At 42.1% G+C, this 17,651-nt stretch overlaps 1 protein-coding gene across 1 annotated transcript; it reads right to left on the reverse strand.

The window, feature by feature from the left end:
* Positions 1–11,616: 11,616 nt before the first annotated feature.
* On the reverse strand, positions 11,617–17,432 carry LOC140147494 (uncharacterized). Its single transcript, XM_072169272.1, has 2 exons — positions 16,022–17,432; positions 11,617–11,855 (listed from the first exon to the last, which is right to left on the reverse strand). Exons 1-2 carry the CDS (start codon positions 17,430–17,432, stop codon positions 11,617–11,619), a joined length of 1,650 nt encoding a protein of 549 aa, XP_072025373.1.
* Between the last annotated feature and the right edge of the window lie 219 nt (positions 17,433–17,651).

Genomic DNA, 17,651 nt, shown 5'->3' on the forward strand with positions numbered 1-17,651 from the left:
CTGGTGGAGGGGAGGGGAGGAGAGGAGAGGAGAGGAGAGGAGAGGAGAGGAGAGGAGAAGGGAGTTATGCCCTCTGGAATAATGACATTTTGGGGTAAAAATTGTGCTAAAAATCACATAAAAAGTATGTTTTTCAACCTAAATACCTGAAACATACCTGAAGGTATATTTCCTATAAAAAATATATTGCACAGTTCGGCTGGACGATGAAGGTTCCATGTGTTATAATGCCTTTGCGCTGTAAATTACAAACATGCCGTTTTCGTCCATTTTTAGTAATAGCAATGTCACGCCAAAACGAATCAAGCTATTTCCGTGAAAATCACAGAATAAGTAGGAGACATGTGTGTCATTGAATTGCACTTATTAAAATTAAATACACTGTTGACTATATAGTTTTGATTTTTTTTTACAGCTATATGGAATCGGAATTGTGTAATCTTTATGATACCTCGAGGAAGTGACGGTCACTGATATACTAAACATATACAAACAGTTCCAAACAGTTTAAGTTAACTAAATGACCAAGAAGTGAATGTCCGGTAGTAGTAGGTTTTTGCCGATTCTAGCACACTTTTTGTCATTTCCCGTGTAAATCGCCCCAACCATCAAATACACAGTAAAATCACAGAAACCTGTCTATTTCTGTGTAAATCGTCCCCAACCATCAAATACACAGTAAAATCACAGAAACCTGTGTAACTGCCGTGTAAATCAACTCAACCACCAAATACACAGTAAAATCACAGAAACCTGTCTATTTCTGTGTAAATCAACTCAACCACCAAATTACACATAAAATCACAGAAATGCTGTGTAACTGCCGTGTACACAGGATTACACAGAAAAACATCCTTGCATTTTTAATTCACCCCAATCCAAATTACACGGAAAAATTCCCCCTGCATTTCAACTTATCCAAAAAAAAAAATGCAGGGGAAAAAATTCCCCTGCATTTCAACTTATCCAACTATTCGTAACAAACTCAAGAGTCTTTTTCAAAACCTCGAACTCCTCTGTCCTTTCAGGAAAAATCCAAGGTGGTCTTAAACACAATCTCATCCTGTATCTATCCTTATACCACTTAATGTAACACATCAAAAGGTTGATTGCCTGAATTCTTACTTTGTTTCCGTTGTAACCGCTGACAGCAACAAACAGGTTTCCGAGACTAGTACCATTCCACATATAAAAATCTCCTTTGGACGAGTCTTCCAGTCGTTGGAATATTTCATCATCAGCGAGCTCAAAATAAATCGAATCTGCCATCTTATTCAAATAAAAGATGATCGTAGCATTTTGGATTCTTACGAGCGCTCTTTTGGATTCTCCCGAGAGAAGAATCAGGATGGAAGCCAAACGCATGACAGAAATTTTAAAAGCCTACAACGATGCTAAAAAGACAGAATGAGTAGGTCGTGCAGAAATAAAAAAACCTCTTGTGATTATTAATCACAAGAGGTTTTTTGTTGTAGTTTACCACACCCAGTTTAAAATGGTTGTAATCAAGTAGGTTACTACAAATGCGGCGTATCCAGTAACTAAAGGATCCCGTCCAGCACAAAATTCCCAAGGTTCTCTAGGTGCGCCGTCTTTGTATCTACCTTCAGCTTTTACTAATCCGTTTTTGTACCAACATGTCATATACGTGGGATAATTGTCATCAAACACCATTTTAGCCTTCATTTTTGTTTTTTCCTCGTCATAGTACCATCTCCAAACGCCGCATGGTTTTTCTTTATCATCCCACATTTCTTTTCGATACTCTCCGTACGCTTTCAAGTTCTTAACCCAGTTAACATCCGTTAGATCTGGAAGATCCATTTTATTTAACACAAAAAGTTTTTTTTTTGCCATAGTTTACCACTTCCATTTTATAAAGGATGTAACGCCGTAGGTTGCTATAAATGCAAGGTATCCAACACCCAATGAGTCCATCACATCCCAAGATTTCCACCACTTTTTAGGTACATCGCAGTAGTATGTTCCTATAAATCCGTTTTCGTGAAAAACTGTCATCCGCGAGGGATGATTGCCAACAAACTCCAACTCAGCCTTTATTTTTGTTTTTTCCTCGTTGTGGTACCACCTCCAGGCGCCGTATGGTTTTCCTTTATCATCCCACATTTCTTTTCGATGCTCTCCGTACGCTTTTAAGTTCTCAACCAAGTTGGAATCCGTTAAAATTGGAAAATCGCCCATTTCTTTTTTATTTATACAAAACAAGTTTGATTTCTAATTTTTTATTTTCTACGGATTCAATGTACTTCGAAGACTCTCCAAAGCTTCTTTTTTTCCTCTTTCCAGTCCAGCCTGTTCTGCCTCTGTGCGAATTTTACGTTCTCTATCAGCCGTAAGTTCAATTAAATCCACTCTGGTTCTATGCTTGATTCCAGCCTTGTGACCTCGGTAGTTTTCCATTTCCTGCAGAATGTGATGGAAATCCTCATTGCTCACAACCCCATCTTCAAGAGCTCTGGAGACAAGATCATTCACCGTGTTCAAACTGGACTCTGCGGTTCTTTTGACGCTTTCGTGCTTCTCGACCTTCTTCATGGTTGCTTTTCCAAGAGCCACGCATGCTCCACTAAGAACACCTCCAAAAATTGCTATTCCTCCGAGAGGAATGCTTACAAAAGCTCCAACACCCGTGGCTAGAGTTCCGACAGCTCCCGTTCCGCTTCCAACTGCGACGAGTCCTGCTACTTGAGCCGTGTTGTAAAACACATTCCAAACTGTTTTGTATTTTCTCCTTAGTTGATCTCTTTGGTCAACTTCCTTTTCGAGGGAGTCGCGGATTTCGGATATCTTACTTAGTCGAAATTGAACTCCCTGATCCTCTCCCTGTGGAAGATCAGGGTACATTTGCGGTGCTGTAGGTTTTTTCATCCTTTTATTTAATTAGTCAATTAGAACTTCGTGCTCCGTAAAATTCGAGATGTGGTTTTCAACGAAATGCTGTATGATTTCTTGCTTGGTTAAATTTTTTTCGTAGAAGCTAAGTATTCCCAGTTGCTCAAAATTCATGTTGATTCCAAGGAGACTTACCAGGGCTTGAGTTCTGTAGACATCTGCTGAAACCCCGTTGATCCAAAAGCAAAGCTTATTTTCAACGTACTCGATCGAGACATGATGCATAATCGTAGTGTCCGTTTGAACGGATGTGGAAAAGAGGGTTTGCCGCGCGTTATTTATCACTTTGAACGATATCGAGTCGTCGGTCCAAGTAATATTTAGGTACATGAAAAAATTCTGATTAGACTGAAACGTCAAAGAACAAGCGTTCGCTGGGGCGTTCGGCGGGTTCACTCCCGATTTTACTGAAAAGAGAGGTTCCAAGGCTGAGCAATAAAATGTGGGTTGTTGAAGAAAATTTCTAAAGGTCTAGTGAGTCGCATGGGAGTCAAATCTTTTCCGGGATTCGGCAAATTCGTAAACCCAGCAGTGATGCCAATTTGCATAGGCCTAGCGTTGAAAGTGTTGTTCATTGCTTTTTTAATTTCGATCAACTTGTCTCTCTCCAAGTCGATGTTTTTTTTGGCTCGGATGGAAACATAGTGCGTTCCGTCTTCGTTCATCCATACCATGAATCTCCCCAAAACATGCAAGCTGGTATCGTGCTCGTGTCCAATTTGCCGGTCTACGTACTCTTTTGTCACAGCGTCCTCGTTGTCCGTGGGAGTTCCGAGACCCGTGACTCTATTGCCGCTCATAGCGAGTTCGCCGGTCATCGAGTCGCCATCCTTCGAAACTTTTCTGTCGTTTAACCATGAGGTTAGGCTGGTCACGGAACCCATAGTAGCTGCATCTTGCGGCTCGGTTGGATTCATCAACCCCGTTATTTTTTTTCCTCCCATGTTAATCCTGCCGGTCATTCGCGCTCCAGTTTTTTTGACGTACGCGGAAAGATCTACATCTTCGCCAGCTATTGACGTCGATTTTGTTTCGATCGTTGGTCCCCAGATAGACATTCTTTCTTTTATTTTATCGGATTTCAAATTCCAAATCCAGCGGTTGATCGTGATTATCGAGCTTTCTCGAAGAATTTTTCCATTCTACTTTGAAGTTGAAGTCGAGCTCGTGGATGGTTCCGTTTTGCAGTTTTTTTTTTTCGGCTTTTCGTAGGTCGAAACGAAGTATTTCCCGAACGCGGCGTTTGTGAGATCGATAGACCCAAGAACCTGACCTCCCTGCAGAACGTCGTCGTTGTTTTTGAGATTGCCCGTGGTTGACAGCTGATTCAGGTACACGAGAATTCTTTGAGGTAAAAATTCTATCGCCCGATCTCCCGTGTATTCACCATCTGCTAGCCACCCTTCGTCGTCCAATCCGAACATTTCTCGAACGCGGTCCGGAAACCAAATCTGATACTGCTCGTGAATTCTCATGTTGAGTTTCCCATCGCGTTTGTCGAATTTGAATTCGAAACCGTCGATTTGACTCGTGAATTCATTTACGAGTCGGTCAAAATTATACAGCCCCGGGCTTATTTTTATCGCTTCTTCAGGTCCCTGCCCTCCTTGAGTGTACCTCCATTCGAGTTCTTCTTCGACGTTGAACCAACCTACTCGACCCGAGATCCTTTTGATTCCAATTTGTAAGTTTTTGCCGTTATTGTCTATACTTTGCAACGGGCGATAAGGTTTTCCTTTGCCGGTGCCGGTAATTGTAACAAACATTTTTCTTTTATCTTTCAATAAAATGAGAACCGGAGGAGTATTCGAACCGACGCACGGTTTCAGTCTCGTAAATCAAGAAATTCAAGTCAGCAAAAAAGGAACATTTTACGTAAGATTTCCCAGTTTGTGGCAAAAGTACAAACTTCCGAGAGTCACGGAAAAAGAGGTGTACGATGACTGGCTCTCCAACCAGATGCAATTTTGGCAAAACCAGCTGAACTTCGCGGTCTGGTGCGCCACGTCAGGATGCGGGGTGTCCAAAGAACTTCTCAGTCACAAAGATCCGATGATTCGATCCGTGTTCAGATTTCACGCATATTATCAGATCAGAAGAATTCTGTCGGAAATGTCCTGTCCACTACCCTCGGAGGAATCCTTCAATCCTTTGAACAACGGGATCAACACCCACGCTTACGAAAGAATTTGCAACGAATTCGGAGTGTCCGCGAGAGCTAATTGGAGACAAAAGTTCGATCTTTCCAACGGAATGGGCAGTTACTTCTTCAACAAACAATTTTACGACTGGAAATTCGTGACCACCAAAAATGGTCGAAGCTTACCAACGGAGGAAACTACAGTCAGTCGATGGACTGGAAAGTTCACTTTGATGCGGACAGCTTCGGAGGTGTGGACAATCAGACTGACAAGATTCTATACATTGAACAGCTGTTCGATCACGATCCGGATATAACCGACAGATCCATTCGGAAAGGAGATGCCATGGCTGCCATCGGCAGTTTCGTGGCAGACACTTGGAACGAGGGTTTCACACGTGCGGGAGTTTCGAGAATCAACGACTCCATCAGGACTTACACGTGGGCAATTCTCGGATCCCAAGCTCAAGCCAGATCCGACATCTTGGGCTCCGGCAAGGCGTTCGACGCTCAGAAACAATTTCTAGCAAACGTCGAGGATGCGATCAACTCGGTCGTGGATCTTCCGGACTCGATCGACAGATACCAGAGAACTTTCAGTACGCTCAAAGCAAACTGGATTTTGTCGTGGGTCACGGACTTTACTTGCTCCCGAGCAACATGGAAATCCTCGTGGGATCCGTAAACGGATACAACAATTTCATCCAAATCGCCACGGATGACATGCAGATAGGGCTAAACTCAGACGTAAACACCGACTCTCGACTGAATGTTGGAGACAGTGCTCCTGAGGAAAGTCCGTTGTTTTTAGAGGAGGTTGAAAGTCCACCCTTGACTGAAAGTCCACCCTTGACTGAAGAGCCTCTAATGCATGATGAGAAAAAGCTTTCTCTATTTTTGACAGCCGCTGCAATTTTCTTATTTTTCTGGATATAAAAAAAATAAGTTGGACACACACAAAAAAGTCTTCTCACTAAATTCTAGTGAGAAGATTTTTTTACTTCTTTGACAAATTCCATAACTGTAGTGTACAACAAAATTCCAACACCCAAAGCTAATGTCCATATGTGATCAGCTAGAAATCCAGCAACAGACCCCGCAGCTTTGAGACAGAAATTCACAACAGCCCCGATGATCCCTGGAAGTGCGATCAAAGCTTTGTCTCCAAGTTTCAAAAGGAGATTGGCTATTTTCTTGAGCTGATCCTTAATCCAATCGGTCCAAGTTTTAGGCTTTGGTGGGGGTTCGGGTCCTGGTGATGGTCCAGGTTCAGGACCTGGGTCTGGTTTAGGAGGACCTGGTTTTGGTTCTGGAGGCTTCGGCGTAATCGCTGAGACTGCGGATTTGGTGGCTAACAGAATACCCTCGACGACGGTTGCTATCGTCATTCCGATGGCTGTGAGCAGCGAAACTATGGTAACACCCTCTCGTCTAAAGAGTTCTCGAATCCGACTTCCCGTGGTAGCATCGCTGTCTATGAAACTTTCGATCGATCTTCGCAGACGCTGAAGCGAATTTCTGACCTTGGCATCTTGATCTGCGATGGCATTGTCAAACTCTTTGATATCGCTTTCAAGCTCCCTAGCTCTTTCAGCATCTTCTTCGCTGACAGGTAGCAGAGGCTCTCCTTCATCACCTTCGTAAGTTGGGTTAGTAAAACTGACCGAACCGCGTCCTTTAGACTTTAATTCTTTCAGTTCAGTTTCCTTTTCATTCCTTCTTCGGACAAGGTGCTCATAGACATCAGACAGCTTCTTGAGTTGTCCTCGTTCGGTTAAAAATTTCGGATTTCTTCGTGAGGATCATTTGGCAATTCATTGGCTAAACCTTCCATGTCTTGGTTTGTTTTTTGAAGACCCTCCAAAACTCTTTTAGTGTTGTTTGGTCTACCAGCGGGTGTAGTGGTTAGGGGTGATACATCTCTCGCGCTAGTTGACGCTGTTTCGGCACTTTCCTGCACTTGCGGCGTTGATCCTCGTTTGAAATCCTTGATTCCGAGACCTACTTTGACAAAATTGGTACCTCCTGGATCTTTGCCTTTGACTTGTTTAGCTATCGATTCTAGGGGGTAAAATTCGCTCGAATTTTGTTTGGTTAACCAAACTTGTTTTTTCTGTAACTAACTTTGATTCTTCCGGTTTCATCTACCGCAAAAACCGCTTCAGTAGCAAAGACCGTTCCTTGTTGCGTGTATCCTAAGCGTTTCACGTAATCCCGAAACTCATCCCTAGCCAGTTCTGCTTTTTGTCGATTCAATGTTTTGACGGTTCTCCTCAGGGAAGGACTGTCTTCACGAAGTTTTAATAGATCGAGTCGATCGTTGAGATCTTCGATGGAATTTCGACTCTTATCGGAAACGAAACTCACATCAGGATTTTCCCAACCGACGCTTCCTCGTCGTCTCTGACCCTCCGTTTGTATTTGCTCATCACCAAAATCAGTCTCAGCCGGTGTACCACCAACTGCTCCCGTGGTATCTCCGATCGTATTTTCGAAGTCATCCATCTGAATGTCTTCTCGAGGATAAAAATCTGCCATCTTTTGGTTTTATTTTACGTATAAATAAAAGATGGCGACTGAATACTGGATACAAATTGGATCCATACCGACAACTTCGTAATGCACGAGGAATCAATGGTATTCGACGCAGCATTTGAAACACACACGTTCCAAGTACTATCAATCAGGGTGAAATCCTCACAGTGAGGTTCCCAGACCTTGGAAAAAATGATGTCATAGTCCCTGGAACTAGCAGACTTTCATTCAATGTTGATTTGAATTCTGCGGCTGGTGGAAACCAAGATGTTAATCGAACGATCGTAAATAATCTTGGAAGAGCGATAGTGTCAAAAATTGAGGTCAAATTGGAAGGACAGAGCATATACACCCTGAACGATGCTGACGTTTTCCTGTGCTATCAAGATCTTTGGAAACAACCAAGGAGCGATCAAATGCCGTCTATCAGGGTATTCAATCTGGAGCAGGGCGTAAGCACAGAATAGATGCCGGTGACAAAGGTGCCGACGCCAAGGATATTGCCGTGGACAAGAATTATGGCAACATGTTCTGCATCCCGTTGGACTTTGAAATGCTGAGTTCCCACAACCCATTTTTCCAGTTCGAGTTAAAAGACAGACTCTCTTACGAACTAACTTTTAACAACTATGGGAAAGTGGTAGTTTCCACAGACACAGCTGCCAGTTACTCCATTTCTAACATTCACCTGGAGTTTGATGTGGTAAGCTCACAAGAGACGGCGATGATGATCAAAAACATGTACGATGGAAAAAGCGTGGTTATGTACGATAGAGTTATGAGACACAGCAAGGAGTCGCTGGGCAAATCAAACACCGTCTGGAATATTGTCCTGGCACCACGAGCAAAGTCCATGAAAGGCATTTTGATTCTTTTTGTAGATCCTGCGGATGGAGGAGCCGATTACGCTCGAGATTCCGAGAAATTATACAACCCAAAAATCAAAAAAGTCTCAGCCACTCTAGACGGGAACCCAAACCAGCTGTATGCAAGCGGAATGTTACCTCACAACCATTTTGAAGAAATTCAAAAGCACTTTGCGGATGGAAAATTCAGAACCGTCCCACACATAATCAAAGAAGCGGAATTGGCCGATGTGATTTTACCAGATTATCTCACGACCAAGTATGGACTCTGGTTGGACATGAGAACCACGGATGATGACACGCTGCATGGATCTGGTAGGAAAATTGAAGGAGCTAGTCAGAGTATTCAGATCGAGATCGAAAAAGAAGCCGAGGCTGCAGGAGCGTTGAACGCTTACGTGTACTACATACAGGATGCAAAGGTGAATATCGAAGCCGGAGAGCGTGAAATACTAGAATAAAAGATGTTTCCAAAACACGCGCACTCGGCTATAATCTGCGGAGCCACCGGCTGTGGCAAGACTGAATTTGTTTTGGATTTACTCGAGAGGAATACAAGAATTTCTTTGAATACATCATAATCGTTTGCCCTACCTGGACGCGCAACAAAGCGTACTTAAACAGATCCTGGTTTTTAAGGACGTTGATGTCATTCCAATGGATCCTAACTGGTGTCCAAAGTCCGACGATTGGCTGAACGATTGTTTGAAATTTGGCTACAAAACTTATGGAATACAAGACGGACACACACTTTTCATTATCGACGACTGCAGCTCTGACAGATCATTAACCAAAAAGAAACAGATGCTTTCTCAGCTAGCATTCTCGGGAAGACACGATAATTGCTCCGTTTGGGTGCTTACACAAAAATATAACTCCATTGTTACCGATCTCAGAGAGCAGACAAAATGGACAGCCCTGTTTTACACAAAAGATCAAGATAGTTTCGGCGAGACTCTAAGGAAAAACGATATAATCCCAACTCTAGAAGAGAAGAAAGAGATCAAAAAAAGCTAGCTAAACAAAAACATTCCAAACTAATTCTAATTACCGAGCAACCGACTGAGTACTGGTGGCAAAAATAATCTTAAGATAAAAAAAAGCAAGATGACTGAAATTGAAGATATATTTAACGAGGCGATGACCGTGGACGTTCTGCCCACCCTGAGCGAAACGTCTACCATAGGCGGAATGTCTACCTTAGACGGTACGGCTACACGGGAGGAACCTGTAAACACGGACTCTGCTAAAACGGAACAGCTGCGGGAACGGTTGATCGGCGTAGCAGAGGCAGGAAAAAGCAAAGAGTATTTGGGAAAGACCATAACCTCCGCTGAGATCGATAGGCTTGATCAAAAGAGCCTAATGAGACTCTACGCCAGATACGAGGCTCACATGGGTGGGATAGTGACCAGGTCAATGAAAAAGCACTTCGTTACCGCTTACGTAAATTTGGTCGGACTCTTCCTTCCAAAAAATTTGGCGATTACCGATCGCGATGCTCTGGAAGAGTCTCTGAACGAAGGACCCTTTATTGATTTAGCTTTAAACAAATGGACCTGTGGGCTGTATCATAGTTTTGGACGTATGCTAGCTCCGTTGGAGGCTATTCTGTTAACTAGCAACGGTGTTAAAAAGTTGACTTTCCACCAGAAGCGAAGTGCACAGTAGACGACTCCCAAGTATTGATGTGATTGATTAACCCTTTGAAGTTTGCAAAACAGTTTTTAAGATATAACTTTTTTATATTCTAAAATGCCATTTATTTCTTCGGTTAGCGATTTGATCGATTTTTCTCCAGAAGAAAACCCTAGTTGGAGAAAGGGCGAATTTCCAAGCATCAAAGATGCCATTCGAGAGATTCTGAAGTGCAAAAAGATGAATAATTGCGAGGTTCCGAAAGACTTTCTCTTGACGGAATTTGTTTATCATTGTCTAGACGAAGAATATCACGGATTTCAAAACCTATCGCAAACGCGAGAGTTTCTATCGAACCTTGACCCCGATGACACCTCCTTACAAGCAAAAGAAACGCTCAACCTACACGAAGCCTGCCAAAATTTAATGAGTTTGAAAAATGATAGCAATTTTGGGTTTCTAGAAGAAAACTTGATTAGACAGACCAACAAAATTGTGAGGAAAAATCTTTCGTTAGAATTTGGCGAAACAAAGCCCGGAGAGTATAGTCGGGCTCGGAGGTTTACAACGTTTATGGGTCAGAGACACGAGTATCGCATGCCTGAAGATATGGAAATGGCGGTAATCAACATTGTTGATAGATTCAATAGTTTGTTTATTCAAAGCAGGGAAGATCCTGACGAGGAAAAAAGATTGTTGAATACCTTCAAATCTTGCGCATATTTTGTAACCGAAATGCTCGAACTGCAACCTTTTTAGGACGGAAACGGAAGAACCGTAAGGCTGATGGCAAGCTACATACTTTCTTCATTTTCACCGTTTCCGACTCCGCTTTACAACATTTTTAGCGAATCCAGCAAGGATGATTTTACAAGGACCGTGATTTTAGGAAGAAGCGAATCGCCAGCTCTGTTGACTACCATGATGATCGAATGCAATCTTTTCTTCTGGAGACAACTCGTAAATCAACAAAAACCCGTCTAGTATGGAAAGGGTTAAGATCCTGAAACTAAAAAATTCAAGAGGAAGTATTTATTCCTCTTGAATTTTTTTTTTGGTTTGACTAAACTTTTAAAAAAAAAAAATTACAAAAGTTTCAAAACTAAAAAAAATGTTCGAGAAAAATATCCCACGAACATTTTTTTTTATGAGTCGCGGCAACTACTTTATAATTTACCGTGTAAATTTTTACACTTTTTATTTTTTAAAAATTTACAACTCTTTCCAAATCTACATTCTTGTTCAAAATCTCTGGGAGAGTGAGCGTCTTTGCATTCTTTAATGTTGGGACATTGCTTATTTTGCTGGTAAAATTTGCACAGTCGGATTATTACCCTGGGGGCGCGTCGTTTTTTTCGCTCGAGCCTTTCGAGACGTTGCCGTTCTAACCTTTTTGCATTTTCCTCCCTTCTTCTATCTTCCTCCGCGATGGTGGTCTCGGTCTTGAAGAGGTTGCTCCACGTCTTTGGGCAGCTTTTTTGGGTCACGATCGCCGGCTCGGGTTTTGGGATACTATGCGATTTTTTATGCAGGTCCGGCCTCTTGCAGTCGCACTGTCTTTCCCAGGTTATCTCTTTTTCGTAGACCGAGTTCTTGCACCCGAACGAGAGGAAGTGAACGAGCGTCACCGGGGGTTCGTTCTCCTTGTAGGGCATTTTTTTTCTGGGAAATTTGCTCTGCGCGATCTCTTCCACCAGGAGTCGTGTCTTTAGGAGCTCGACCTCTCTTTTCTCGGCGATCCTCTCTCTGCTTCTTTTTACCCTCTGCGATAAGGTGAGATGATCCCTTTTGAATCGCAGTACAGCGGATCGAACGCGTCGCATTCGTCGCTGAAATCTGATTCTTCGGAGAACGAATCCGTCATTTTACTGAGTTTCCGAGTCAGAATCTTCAAACAGATTGTTCCAACTTTCTTTCTTTTCGGGTTTGACGAGCTTTATCGAATTGCGCTTTTTTTTTTTTTTTTGCCTGCGCGCAACCGGTTGCGTTTCTACCCGTTGCTTTTCTAGGTTCTCCACCTTTTCTCTGAGTTCGTGAATGGCTTCCCAGAGTTCGTCGGCCGCTATTAAAACACCAATCTCGGTTCCGATGATCAATGCCTGATTTTTGTTTATAATTATTTATCAAAACTTTAAAATGAAGTTTCAAAGAAAATTTCAGCTTTCGCAAGAGTCTACAGGTATCTATAGATGATTTCTACAGGTATCTATAGATGATTCTACAGGTATCTATAGATGATTTCTACAGGTATCTATAGATGATTCTACAGGTATCTATAGATGATTCTACAGGTATCTATAGATAATTCTACAGGTATCTATAGATGATTCTACAGGTATCTATAGATGATTCTACAGGTATCTATAGATTTTTTCTAATAATAAAAGATGAGTGATCTAGAAACCAAATCAGTAGACGTTCCAGCAGCGGACACGACACCTCCGACAAAAGTGACGGCAGGAGTGAATCAAGCAAAAGTCAAAAACCCGAACCGGGTTGCCGCTGGAAAAGCATTAGCCGCAAGAAACAAAGAAAGGGCAGCAAAAATGAAAGCCTTTGAAGCAGAGGAAACGACACGGGAGAACCCGTCCACCATAGACAAAACGTCACGTACACCTTCAGAAAAATCAACCGTGTCAAACTGGTTGTCAGGTCCAGTTCTTGTTGGAGGAGCGGTCGTCGTCGTTGGAGGGATAGTGGCATATGGGTATTCTACCTTAAACGGTACGACTGAAAGCCCACCCACCGTGACCACAGCGGTCGATCATCAACCAAAAGTCGATCCTTTCGATGATTTTTAGTTACAATAAAGAAGATGGCAGAAACCAATCCAAACGTAAAAATGATCGTAAACGGTACGTATCACGCAACAACGATAAGCCTCGGTATATGGGCTAACTCGTTCGTTATGAAAAAGTTCCTAAAAATGAAGCCGGCTAATCTCTCGCAGCTTGATGTGGAGGATATCGGAAAGTTGATTTTGAGCGTCTATTCGGCTACGATGCTCAGAGATTGGCTCGTGAATCAAGGAATTCTTCCGGATGAAATTATGGTTTAGTCCAAGGAAACATTCTGTCAAGGTAGGTATATTAAAACCCTCTTAGCACTATCTGTGCTAAGAGGGTTTTTTAATTTTGTTGTAAAAATAAAGAGAAAAATGGCGTCGATCGCATTCATGGTTGGTGGAGCCATGGTTAACGCTTTGGCATTTTCAGGGAGCAATTATCTGTTCAACTCTCTCAGTAGTTCGGAAGAACGCAAAAGACACGATCTCGCTCTCGAAAAACTTCAGCACGACCGAGATTCTTGGAATTTAGCGCGTCTTTCAAGAATAGATTACATCAACGATCAATTAAAAAAACAGGGTCACGCGGAGAGAACCTTTTTGGACGTCGATGACGCGATGAGACAGTATTATAATTTAACGGGAATTTTGATGGATTCTTTTTCACCCGAACCACAACTTTATGATGGAGAGTATCTCGACGAAGATCAAACAAAATCGATCCAAAATGGGGAGTTAGCTTTGCTCGGACTGGGATTGCTCGGAACCGGTGTGGTCGCTATCAAATACTTTGGATAAAAGTATTTGGGTGGGAGCTGAGCCTCTAATCTCTGGAAAATCGTCGAGAGTTACGGGATAATTTCTTCGTTTGAGTAGGTAAAAAAGAGTGTAGTGGATGTTAAAATTATTTCTCTTGGGTTTATTTTGTAAATAAATTTTCAGTATATTATCAAGATCGCATAACAAATTAATGCGATCATGCCAAAAATCGACGGGAGAATTGCCCGTAATTTCGTAGTAAATCTTGTGAACGGCTTTTGGGTCTGATCTCAAGACTTTTAACAAGTCTTTTTTACTCGGAGGGACTCGAACAATAATTTTTTTCGTTCAAATTCGTAACATTTCCTTGATAGATTTCGATGTATTCTTCAAACTGGTAGGTCTTGGTTTCGCAGTACTTTATCGATTGTCGAATTTGGTCGATGTTAACTCGGGGTGAGTTCTCGTTAAGAGACGCGTCATTTTCTAAACCACAATCATAACACACATCGTCTACTATGTATTCTGAGTTGCAATTTTTACATTTTGGCGGAACTCTTTGCTCCACTCGTGCGGGTTCTTTAAACAACCGAGTGAATTCGGTACTGTATAGGTTGCAAATCGGTTTTTTGTTCTGTTTTCGGAGGCGAGTTTTCTTTTTACACAATTTGCAAAAACAACGCTTATATTTACTCGTACACTTCATTTTTGTAACAATAAAAAATCTCCTTTAGACTGAATGTCTAAAGGAGATTTTTTTGTTGGTTTTTGTAGACTGTACGACTAGTCTGAGTCTTCATCATATTCCAACTCTTTCACTACAAGGTCAAAACTGTGGTACATGTTCCCGGTTGTTTTGCTTTCTTTTTTGCCCGTGGGTCTAACAAGAGCTATTGATTCACCGAAGTCCAAGTCCAAGTTCTCTAGCCTTTTTGTTAGGGTAGAACAACTCCAAACTCGAGTGTTATCACTGAGAGTGATAACTCCGGATTTTCCAACCCTGGTTTCCATGATCTCAAAATTGGTAATTTTGTAAATTCCACCTTCTTCTAGTTCAACCCATTTCAAAATTGAGGATCCTTTTTGCTCTTCTAACAAGTGCTCAAATTCCACCTTCAGTATGCTTGATTGTTTTGCCATTTTGTTTGTTTTTTATTAGCCGGGATTTTCTTAAACTGTTTTTTTTATTAGCCGGGATTTTCTTAAACTGTTTTTATTTTCAAATCGAGGCTAAAAATAAAAACTGGCTGAAACTAAAATGTCTAAGGTTTACTACAGTCCGAGAGGGTATTGGAAGGGTGTTTCTGCGATAGACAAGCTGGCGAAAGAGGCTGGAGTGACAAAAGAAAAAGCTAGAAATTTTTTGAAAAAAGCAGACTCAGTGGCAAATTTACCTACCACCTCCGAAGTACATTCCCAGAGCAAAATTTAACGTAAGTGTACCTAATGAAGTTCATCAAGCCGATTTGTTGTTTCTCCTCACGACAGACCGAGTAAAGGAAAAAAGCTTTACAAGTACGCGTTGACTGTGGTGGATGTCGCGAGCAGATACAAGGAAGCTGAGCCTCTGAGCTCGAAGGAATCTGGGGAGGTGGCTAAGGCATTTGAAAAAATTTACTCTCGAGTTTTAAAGTGGCCGAAGCTTCTGCAGGTCGATCCTGGAAGAGAATTCATGGGCAAAGTGAACGAAGTGATGAAAAAAGCACAAGGTCGATATCAGAAGAGGGTTGCCTGGTCAACATAGAGCTCAGGCAATTGTTGAAAGATTCAACAGAACTTTGGCTGAAAGACTGTTTGGTCATCAGTACTCGCAGGAAATACTGATGGAAGCTCGTGGTCAGAAAAATGTGAGGTCTACCGAGTGGGTGGGTAGGCTTCCGGATGTGATCAGAGCTTTGAACAGCGAAGAGACTCGACTGATAGGAATGAAACCGGTTGATGCTATCAAGAAGAAAAAGATTGAAACGGTGTCTTCAGCTCCACAGAAGTTGAAAAATGAGATTAAAATTCCAGGTAACGTGAGATTGAGGTATTTGTACGCTCCCGGAGAGTTGGAGGGAGGTGAGAGAAGACGCGCAACCGATCCCATTTGGTCACTGGAAACTTACACGGTTGATAGTATCGTGAGAACACCGGGTGATCCAATTTTGTACTATGTGAGTGAATGTGCCCCAAAAAGAGCGTTTGTTAGACAGGAGCTTATGATAGTACCCGAGGGTACACAGTTGCCACCGACAGAGTTTTGAAGTAAAATTTCTTATTCAAGTTTTTCAACACAGTAACCGTGTGCATGTGTGTGAATTTTGTCCTCAAGTCTCTTTCGTTTGTCATCGTGCGCTAGGGCAACTTTGTTGACGGTTTCAGTGTACACCTCATGCTTGTAACTCCTAATCACATTCATCGTTCTCATCAGAGGTTTCTCATCGAAGAGACAACGCTTGTAGTCGTCGAAGGTAATTTTTCTTTCAACAACTGCTTTTTTGACACCCTTACATCTCTTTTCCTCTTTTCCCTCATGCATTCTGTAAGAGTACAACTTTGCTCTGAGACCAACAAATTCCGCTATCTGCTTGCCTCCGGCTTCATCCTTGAACAAGCCGGGGATTTTTTTATTGTGTACACCCTGAGCGTAGAGTCCACTTAATATTTCCGATGGATGATCCTTCGGATAATTTGATGTGTCAAATAATTTTTTCACGTCTGGAGTGATGTCCTTGTAGAAATCTTCGGTCTGGATTTCATAGAGCAAACTGTCGGTATCTGTCGCACAGAGCTTTGCCCTGTCTCCGTACTTGGGTTTGATGTATCCGTAGTGGAAGTCGTACATCATTGTCTTTGAGATATCCAGGATGCTCATTCCGAGATAGATCGGCTTGTTGAAGTACAGTTTGATTTTCTTCATGTGAACCGCTATAAGATTTTCATCAAAGATTGTGCATCGCTCGTAGTTGGGTTTTGCGGCTAATTTGATGGCTTTGTGTTCCGAATTCACAAGATGGACATTGACGCGATTTCTGATGTTTTCCATAGTTTTGCCAAAAACCGAGTTATTCATCAACTTAAAAAAATCCTTTTCAAACTCCGAGTTTGCATTTTTGCGAAGCTCGGTATTCAGATCGATGTACTTTTTCATAAAGGGACTCTCATTAAATATGATTCCTCTGTGGATCTTGGTTAATTTGAGTCCAAGGTCTAGACATTGTTTCAAAGCCGTGTGGTGAATGACGTACTTTTCCTTATCTCCAAGATTTGGAATGAGTTTTTCCACCCTGTTTACGGTGACTCTCTCAGGAGCTAGGGGATAGTCGTTATGGAGGTCGTGTAGCTTCTTAGGGTATTCCAGATCCACTTCAAGAATGCATGGGATTTCATCCCAAGAGTCTAGCTGTTTCGGAGTCATCCACTCAAAATCTCCGGTTGGCAATGGTTGACTCATCGCCCAGCCATAAAGGTTATTATTGTCGAGGTATTGGATATACTTGGAGGGCTTGCTCGGATCGTAATCGGATCCCATGTATTTGTTATTTGCTTCTGAATATCTGGTTGAAATCATGGAAACCCCACCTCTGATCCCTTTTTCGATCATCATAGCCATATCAATATCCGTTAAAAGATCTAGTTTGATTCCTGTTTTCTTCAACATGGCGTCATAGGATAGGCCTGGGGCTGTGTAGTACCAGCAGGGGTCAAGCTGATAATTTTTCAAGCATACTTTTCTAAAACTCTCAAAAACATCCGCTAGAAGAAGAACATCTGACTTGAGATACAGATCGTGATACTCCCTCATGGTTTTCATCTCGAAGGCATTCCAAACATTCTGTGCGTGTTCATAATCCTCATCGGAAATGTGTTCTTCGTTGAGTTTGGAGTAGAAGGTGTCTTTGGGTGGAAGACTAGTCTCCTGGAGTTTTTCCAAAGAGTTGACGTGATCGTACGGATACACCCTTTTCTCAAGAGCAGCTGAAGTTGTTCATCCTGATAAAATTTCGGTAATTCAAAAAACTCATCCAAATTT

This window comes from Amphiura filiformis, chromosome 3 (genome assembly GCF_039555335.1).
Source record: "Amphiura filiformis chromosome 3, Afil_fr2py, whole genome shotgun sequence".
Taxonomy (NCBI): Eukaryota; Metazoa; Echinodermata; class Ophiuroidea; order Amphilepidida; family Amphiuridae; genus Amphiura; species Amphiura filiformis.

Coding starts and splice junctions, on each gene's coding strand:
- LOC140147494 (XM_072169272.1), bottom strand. CDS start 17,432: ATGAAAACCATGAGGGAGTATCACGATCTGTATCTCAAGTCAGATGTT. Junction 11,856..16,021: donor AACGATGAATGTGATTAGGA/GTTACAAGCATG, acceptor ACCTTATCGCAG/AGGGTAAAAAGAAGCAGAGA.